Source organism: Galeopterus variegatus, unplaced genomic scaffold (assembly GCF_000696425.1).
Source record: "Galeopterus variegatus unplaced genomic scaffold, G_variegatus-3.0.2 Scaffold218, whole genome shotgun sequence".
NCBI classification, from domain to species: domain Eukaryota; kingdom Metazoa; phylum Chordata; class Mammalia; order Dermoptera; family Cynocephalidae; genus Galeopterus; species Galeopterus variegatus.
Window position 1 is genome coordinate 810,964 of NW_007726329.1, and position 9,387 is coordinate 820,350.

A 9,387-nucleotide genomic window follows, 5' to 3' on the forward strand; every position below is an offset into this window, starting at 1 on the left:
GGTTCAAAGAGACAGATACGGTAGGATAGGGACTAAAGGGAATCAAGACATGTTCAGGTGGTCATTCTCCTGGAATCTCTCATTTCTCCTTTTTAGCATGGGGGCCAGCAAACTACTGCCAGGGGCAGGATGTGGGCAAATCCCACCTGCATCTCATTTTTGTATGGCTGGTGGGCTAGGAATGGTTTTTACATGTCAAAAGGGATATACATACATCCATACCCCTAAATACATACATCCATACCCCTATATACATACATCATATATATTACGCAAATCCCACCTGCATCTCATTTTTGTATGGCTGGTGGGCTAGGAATGGTTTTTACATGTCGAAAGGGATATACATACATCCATACCCCTAAATACATACATCCATACCCCTATATACATACATCATATATATTATGTGTATGTGCCCTGAGAAGTCTAAAATATTTATTATTATCTGGTCCTTTCCAGAAAAATTTTGCTTACCCTTCTTTAGCATATTAAATACCACCAAAGAAGAACCAGGAGAGAGAGTGAGAGGAAGATGTAGGACTCAGGAGAGAGAGGATGTAATCAATGGAGAAAGGTCCCCAAAGAGGAGAAGGGAATGGGGTCTAAAGCACAGAGGAAGGGGTTTGTCTTAAACAAGAGGGGAAATCCCTCTGCCCTTGTGGCAGAATCAAGGAGGAAGCAATGGATATCGATGAGATAAAGCAGCAAGGATGGGTATGGATGTGGATATATTTGTAAAGGATGTCAGGAAGTCAAGAGTTTCCATCAGCTGTTTTTTATGATCTCTTTGAAGTAGGAGAAAAGGTCTTCTGCCTTCCACAAAAGGAACGGTGGTGAGGATTGAGGAAGGAGGTGAAAAACTCCCATGGGGGGAAGTTGACTTGGGGTAGGAAGAGAGAGTTCCAGGTAGCATGGAGATTCTTGTTGAGATCAGAAAGCATACATTTGTAATGGCCCTTAGATGAGTTGATTCTGGGATCTCATTGCCTTGATGGAGAAGTGGACAAGAGACACAATTGGTTCATAAGGAAGGATGCTTTGGGCTGCAAGTAATGGACTACCTGACCCAAAGCATCTTGACAATAGGGGCTTATTCATCTTACATAGGAAAAAGTCCAAGGGTTGGTTCAGCAACTTAATGATGTCATAAAAGCCCAGATTATTCCCATCTTTCCACTCTTCCATCCATAGTATTTCTTTTTTCATCTTTTGTTTTTCTTCATCTTTTCTCCAGGAATCATACTAATGTAAGATAACAGCCCAAACCAGGAACTGTCCATTGTGTCTTTGTTTTTATGAAGGAGAAAAAATATTTTCCAGTAGGTTTTTCTTATATCTCATTGGCTAGAACTGATCTAAATGTCCATGCTAAACTGACCTCTAGAAAATGGGAATGAGAGCAGCCTGGTTAGCTCAGACCGGTATTTCTCAAGTTCAGCACTACTGACATTTGCAGGTGAATAATTCTTTTCTTGTGGGGGCGGGGGCTGTCTTGTGCATTGCAGGATGTTTAGCAGCATTCCTGGCTTCTACCTACTAGATGCTAGTAGAACCCCTTTGCCCCAGTCATGATAACCAAAAATGTCTCCAGGCATTTCCAAATGTCCCTGGGGTGGGGGCCAAACTTATCCTTAGTTGAGAACTTCTGGCTTAAACCAATCTAAACTGACCCACTGGGCCCAGCCACATTGCTGTTGCAAATCTGAACACAATGTACATTCTATTAATAAGGAAAATGCAGTGATGGTGATGGCTGCTGATTAAACAATCCACAGTGCTTACCATTGTTGGGCTGAGGTTTTCCCAGGCAGGTATGGAATCATAATGAGGAAGCAAGGGCGTTGGTAGTGTGGGAGAGAATCACTTGATGTGGCTGATCATGAGACTTAGCCTGGATAATAAAGGAGGTAAAGCCAGTAGGAAGCTGATGGTTTGGGGGACTGGATGAGTTTAAGGAGTAAGTTTAGAATGAGGGAGAGTAAGAACTTGAGGAAAGGCTTTGAAAGGGGCTTCCTCATATACAGAAAGTCAAGGAAGTATTAGCAATGGTCATGATTTGGGTATCCAGGGACAAACATTGGCTGAACACATCACAAAAAAGAAAAATCCAATTTAGCACATGTTTATTGAGAGCCTATTATGTAGAACAAACACATCAAGAAGTAGAGGTTAAACATTTCCACTCCAAGGATATGTATAGTGAGTCCCCTTGTCCTCAGATTCATTCTTCATGATGCCAATGAGATCTATGGCTATGACATTCCATATGGGGTGGAATGTTCTAGTTTCAATATTTTCTCTTCATTTGTCCTGGAAACATGTCCTTCCCCCCAAAAAAAGATGTTTAGATTAAAAGCAGATATAAGGGTAAAATCAATCAAACAAACGATCAGATAAACACAACAAAAACATGGAGAAAGAGCAGAAGTGAGGTAAAGCTAGCTTTAATTGGAAGGCAGGGATGGTGTGATCTCCTAGTATTTTAGAATTCTACAGCCATTTTTAGGTTATAGTGGGAGTACTGCTCAAAATCCAGGATGAAGACTTTTTCTTTTTTTATACATTTTATGAATTTTCAGACAATATCCCACCCCACAATTTCATCCCCCTGGATGTTGGTTTTTGTCTATAAAGAAAGCCTAGACTCTAAGCTCCATGGAGGCAGGGACTGTGTTGGTCTTGCTCCTTTCTGTATACCCATTGCCTTGCCTGACACACTGTAGAACTCAACAAATATTCTCTTTTCTTCCTGCAAGTTACAGCTCGATTTAGAAGACCCAAGCACCATAGGGGAACCAACATCTCCTGTATCAGACCATGAAGATAAGGTTCTCAGACTAGGTTATAAGAGTCATTATATGCAGGAAGTCCAAAGTTATGTCTTCCTTTCTGGTATTTACGGTTTATTCACAGAACTCCCTGTCCAGATCCAATTTACCAGTCAAGTGAACTTTTCCTATAAGCAATGTTGCCTAGTTACACAACTGATATTTCAACTTTATCAAGTTTCTAAGGAACGGAGCTAGAAAGTTAACCTGAGGTCAAATTTGCCATAGAGAAAGAGAGTTGCATTAGCTTTTTTTTTTTTTTTTTTTTTTGGCAGTACAAAGATCGAATCCTGGGCCTTGGTGTTATCAGTACCACAATCTTATCAACTGAACTAACCAGCCAGCCCTGAGTTTCATTAACTTTTAACTTAAACTCTGTGCCTAGAAAAATAAAAGCATAAAAGATCATTTAAAATAAAACCAATATATTTCTTAAAGAGAGGTTCATAGTTTTTATTTTATATTTTCCCTTTTCAAAGTTACATTCATCTTATTCAATTTCAACAACTTTAAGCAATAATACTATTTCACTGTGGGGAACCAGTAACTGGAGAGCTGGCATCTCTGGGAATTATTTTGGACTATCTGGGAAACCTTTCATAGGTCATAGTCAACAGTGTGCACCTATAACAATTTTATTCTTTTTTTTTTTTTCCTTTTTGTCTTTTTTACTGACCGGTAACAGGATCGCAACTCTCGGTGTCACGCCTGTACTGGGGACCAGCAACGGGATCGCAACCCTCAGTGTTGCGCCTGCACCGTGCTCAGCCAGTGAGCGGGAACCGGTCTCCACATGGGATCCGAACCCTCGGCGGGAGCGCCGCCACGCTCCCAAGCAGCGCACTCTCCAGTGCGCCACCGGGCCGGCCCTTTTTTGTCTTTTTTTACTGACCAGTAACAGTATCGCAACCCTCGGTGTCGCGCCCGTACTGGGGACCAGCAACGGGATCACAACCCTCAGTGCTGCGCCTGCACCGCGCTCAGCCAGTGAGCGGGAACCGGTCTCCACATGGGATCCGAACCCTCGGCGGGAGCGCCACCACGCTCCCAAGCGGTGCACTCTCCAGTGCGCCACTGGGCCGGCCCTAACAATTTTATTCTTGTTCAGAATGAGTAAGCCTAATGTTCATCAATTTTTTGATCACCTTACATGCTCTAAGACTTTTCCTGGTTGCATTTTTCTCTTGGTCCTTTTGGAAAGATTTGGAATTAATTCCCTTTCCCTACCTTCAATAAGGGATTGATGTTTCTTTAGTGACCTCGATATCTCCACTGCTGAGGAAAATCACCTATTATTTCAAGAAATGCTGAAGACAATTTATCAGAAATTTCTCAATTTAGATTAACTTAAAAAGAATGCATTCTAAGGCACTTTGGCAAATGGATGTGGTGTTCGTTATGTAAGAGACATGAAACCAAATGAGACAGGAAGAGTTTTTATGGATAGAGCATAGGAGCCCATCTTGCCCATCCGGAGAAATATCTTCTTAGAAGTATGTTCTATTGATAAGCCAGGTACAGAAAGAGAAATACTGCATGTTCTCACTCATAAGTGGGAGCTAAAATAGATAAAGAAAGAAGAAAAAGGAAGAAAAGAAAGAAAGAAACAATCACAAAATACATTGAACTTAAAAAAAAAAAGAACAGAATTGTGGCTATTAGAGGTGGGAAAGGGGGAGGGGGAAGGGGATTAGTGAGAAATTAGTTAAGGGACACAAAGATTGATTACATATTAAAAACATGAGTATGCTAATTATTCTGATTTGATCACCACATATATACTCAATTATGTTTCAATAAAAAAAGAAAAAAAATGGGGCCAGCCTGTGGCTCACTCAGGAGAGTGTGGTGCTGATAACACCAAGGCCATGGGTTCGGATCCTATATAGGGATGGCTGATTAGCTCACTGGCTGAGCGTGGTGCTGACAACACCAAGTCAAGGGTTAAGATCCCCTTACCGGTCATTTTTATAAAAAAAAAAAAAAAAGAAAGAAAGAAATAAGTTTTATTGTTTCTCTAAAAAGGCAAATAAAGGACAAATATGGAGAGAAGTCTCAGGTAGCACTGGAAACTCATTCTTTGTGCATTGTCTACTCAATAGATGGACAGATGATACTAGCAAACAAGTTCAGAGGTATCCCTTTTCTAACAGGGTCATTTCTACCCCCAGTAAGTTCCCAGTATTCTCTGTAGTCTTCTCCTATAATTATATAGAGCAGGGGTAGGGACCCTCTCCCAGAACCCCTTCCACGGTGTCCACCAACTCTGCCAGGCTCATGTCCACCTCTCTATGGGACAGTGGGAGTTAGGGGGATGATGATCTCTCTGCTATGTCTATGCTTGTAAGTTTCCCCCAGTGGGATTCTACTTTAGATTGTAGCGTTGCTGGTGATATGTTTTACCCACATAGCTTTGCATGATAAGAATATACACAAAACCCAGCTTAAACACTGTTAGCAAGCACGGAAGAGCCCCTGAAGAACAGTATAGCGAGAATGAGGAATTCAAACCAGGATACAGGAAAATAACTCTTCTCCATACCCTCCAGGAAAGGGGGTTTGCAGTTAGACAAGGAGAAGTTTGGGGTGTCCAGAGGGGTGGCGGTGAAACATTAGAATAAGTCACAGGTTCTCTTACCACACTGGGTTCTGAGTCAGATCAAAACCTGCTGGAGAGTGTATATGTCTCAGACTCTGATTTCGATATCATGAACTCTCTAAACCACTTTTGGTATTGTTTCCGGACCTGGAACATCAAAGGAAAAACCAGGATAGTTTTTTGTGAACATTGGCAAGGAGGAGAAAAGTCAATGAATCAGGAAGAGAGTAGAGATTTATTATTAAAAAACCTTTCCCACAAAATGTGGCATACCTATACAATGGAATTATCCTTAAAAAGGAAGGAAGTTCTGACACATGCTACAACATGAATGACCTTTGAGGACATTATGCTGAGTGAAATAAGCCAGACACGAAAGGAAAAAGACTGTGTGATTCCACTTATAGGAGGTCCCTAGAGTAATCAAATTCATAGAGCCTGAAAGTAGAGTGGTGGGTGCCGGGGGCTGAGGGAAGGGGTAATGGGAAGTTAGTGTTTAAGGGGGATGGAGTTTCAGTTTGGGAAGATAAAAAAGCTCGGGAGATGGATGGTGGTGATGGCTGCACAACAGTCTGAATGTGATGGTACTTAACACTTAACAATGGTTAAAGTGGTAAATTATGTTATACATATTTTACAAAATAAAAATTTTTGTATCACAGAATACATCTTTGTTGTAGAAAATTTATAAAATATGCATACACAGAAGGAAGAAAATAGAAGTTACACATAATTCCTCAATCTAGTGAAAATCAGTGATCAGGGCTGGCCCGTGGCTCACTCGGGAGAGTGTGGTGCTGATACCACCAAGGCCACGGGTTCGGATCCCTATATAGGGATGGCTGATTAGCTCACTTGGGAGAGCATGGTGCTGACAACACCAAGTCAAGGGTTAAGATCCCCTTACTGGTCATCTTTAAAAAAAAAAAAATCAGTGATCATGTTTTGGTGGTATCTTTCCATGTGTCATGGTTTGGGGTACCCTGGAAGCAGACCCTTAGACAAGGGTTAAAAAGTGTAAGGAGTTTATTTGAGAGGTGATCCCAAGAAACACCAGGAGGGAAGCAGGGGAGTGAGACAGGGAAGAGAAAGCAGCCAGTTTAGGATGAATAATCAAGGAAGTTTCCACTGTGGGCAACTGGGGTTCAGTCCCATTGGGCATCTCTCTCTGTAAATGTAAATGTTTATATACATTATATAAATAAAATGGAACTCTCTGGTGTGATGTTTTGAAACTTGCTTTTTCAAAAATTTATTTTAAATATCCTTCCAGTCATAAAATATTCTTCAACCTGGACAAATATTAACACTTGAATGTTCTAAGCCTGTGCTTAGGTTCAGGTTCAGTTTCAGGTTTTTAAACCTGATCTACATCTTGAAACCAAGTCGAGCTGATCCCAGCTAAGATCAGCTGAACCCAACTTACCTGTAGACCCAAGAATGAGAAAAGTAAACATCTGCGTTTAAGCCACTGAGATTTTTGAGTTTATTTTTGTTACACAGCATTAGCCAACTATTACAAGTGGGAAAGCCAAAGAAAAGGAAAAAAAAAAAAAACCCATGATATTTCCTTGATATAGCTATTATTTACTTTCCAAAAGCTGTTAATAAACTGATGTGTCTTACATCCAATTGCATTTTAAAGTAAAGAAAATATTGGGAGTGTTTACACACTGATAACAAGTGTATTTGAACATTTGTAGAACATCGACTTAAAGTTCTTTAAACTACATGCCTTCGAAGTTGTCTTAAATTTAAAACAACAAAGAAAGGGGTGGATGTTTACCTGCTGGCTGAGGAGGCAGTAGACCAGGAAAATGAAGAAGCCCTGAAGGCTATTGATGATGGTGAAGAGATAGGCCATGACTTTGGCAGCTGGACCCACCTGCAGGATGCCCAGACACCATGTGCAGCCCAAGATGAGGAGCTGAGCTGTCGCTTTAAATGTCAGCATCCTGAGAGGAGTCAGAGATGATGATGTCAAAAAGCTAATAGTGGATATGGACACCCCTACAGTGTAGCTGTTTATAGTGAAGACTCTCAAGCTACATTGCCTGGGTTTAAATCCAAGCCAGCACTAATTAACTGTGTGATGTTGGGCAAGTTACAATTAGCCCTCTACCCATGGGTTTTGCATCCTTGGACTCAACCAGCCATAGATCAATAATATTTGAAAAGGAAAACAATAAGAAACAACAATACAATAATAAAAAATAATACAAATAAAAAATACAGTATAACTATTTACAAAGCATTTCATTGCATCAGGTATTATAAGTAATCTTAGAGATGATTTAAAGTATACAGGAGGATATGCATAGGTTATATGCAAATACTATACCATTTTATATACGGGGCTTATATAAAATGGACTTATAAAATTATCATTTTATATATAAGTCCATTTTATATATTTTATATAGGGAACTTATATAGAATGGACTTACATACCATTTTATATAAGGGACTTATATGTTCATCTGTGGATTTTGGTATCCACAGAATTTTATTTTATTTTTTATTGAAACATAGTTGATTGTACATATCTGCAGGGTACAGAGTTGAATATCAGTACCTGTGTGTAATATGTGATGCTCAAATCAGGAAAATTAGTATATTCAACATTATACAATGTCTCACAGAATTTTAGATTTTGAATTTTGGGTTAGTTTTGGAGGGAGTGAATCTCCCACGGATACTGAGAGATGACTGTACTTTACTTGTAACTCAGTTCCCTCATCCTTATAAATACTCCTATTTTATAGGGTTGCTGCAAAGATTACATGAGACATATGAAAGTACATGAGAAATACTAACATATGAAAGTATTTAGGACAGTGTATGGAAAAAAGTTAGTACCATACATACATAAACATTCTAAAACTGGGTGTTCTTTATCTTTCTTTTATCATTTATCGATAGGGGGTTATATAATTCGTTATTCAAAGAGAAAGTTTTTTGAGATCAAAAGGAAATACTATTAATAATTACAGTGCCTCAGCAGGCATAAACTGGAACTGTGCCAGGTAAGTTGAGACACAAGCCATACTACCTGTAATATACACACATATATCCCTAATTATTAAGTACAATATTACATAACTGAGAAAAGGTAATTGAGAAACCACCTGTGTAGTGTAATCCTGTTGTGTATGTGTCTTTCTGTTCTATAGGAATTGCACAGAGAAAGGTCTGGGAAAATATACATATCATATCCCACACATCATACAGTTTGTTCTGGCTTCCTGGGAAGTGGAAGTAGCAGGAAAAGAGAGAGTTAACCATTTTCACTTTTTATTTTATATATTTTGAAAGATCTTGAAAAAATTTTAACAAACCTGTCTTATTTTTACAATTAAAATGAAAACAAAAAATTATGTATTCAAATTAAAACAGATGCTGCCAAATAAAATATTCATTCCCCAAGATATTTTGAAATAGTGTTATACAAAATATATTTTAACCCAGATCCTTCTTGAACCTATTACACACAACTGGAGATATACATTTAAATTTGTTATAATTAGCTTAATTGATCTCTATTGGTTGGGGTGTACACAGTTTTGCATCTCAGCTCTTATGGTTTCTATAGGATTTAAGCTTTTAGTAACTGTTAGATTAGCAAATCTGAGTTGGTTGTTTTTGATGAAATGAGTACTCTTTATGCATCTTGTGTTGTGTAGTAGAAACTGCTGGTTTTCTCCCTTCTCTTTTTCCTTTTAGTGTTAAATCTCTTCCCCCTTTGATTTTTATGAGGGAACGTGGCCACTCTAGAAGAGACTACATTTCCCAGCCTCCTTTGCAGCTGGGTGTCATCATGTGACCAAAGTTGGCCAATGGGATAGGAGCAAATGTGGAATGTACACCTTTTATGTTGCCTCCTTCCCATGCATGGGATATTTTTTTTTTTTTTTTTTTTTTTTTTTTTTTTTTTTTTTTTTTTTTTTTTTTTTTTTT

The 9,387-nt window shown here is 39.0% G+C and overlaps 1 protein-coding gene across 1 annotated transcript in view; it reads right to left on the minus strand.

Annotated features, from left to right (window-relative positions):
* Nucleotides 1–2,247: 2,247 nt before the first annotated feature.
* EMR3 (egf-like module containing, mucin-like, hormone receptor-like 3) overlaps nucleotides 2,248–9,387 on the minus strand; it is a 32,182-nt gene continuing 25,042 nt past the window's right edge. Inside the window, exons 9-11 of the mRNA XM_008566051.1 lie at nucleotides 7,217–7,385; nucleotides 5,470–5,577; nucleotides 2,248–2,326 (exon numbers count right to left, since the gene is read on the minus strand). Coding sequence (XP_008564273.1) covers nucleotides 5,491–5,577; nucleotides 7,217–7,385 — 256 coding nt within the window. The 3' untranslated portion in view covers nucleotides 2,248–2,326; nucleotides 5,470–5,490. The remainder of the gene's footprint in view (nucleotides 2,327–5,469; nucleotides 5,578–7,216; nucleotides 7,386–9,387) is intronic.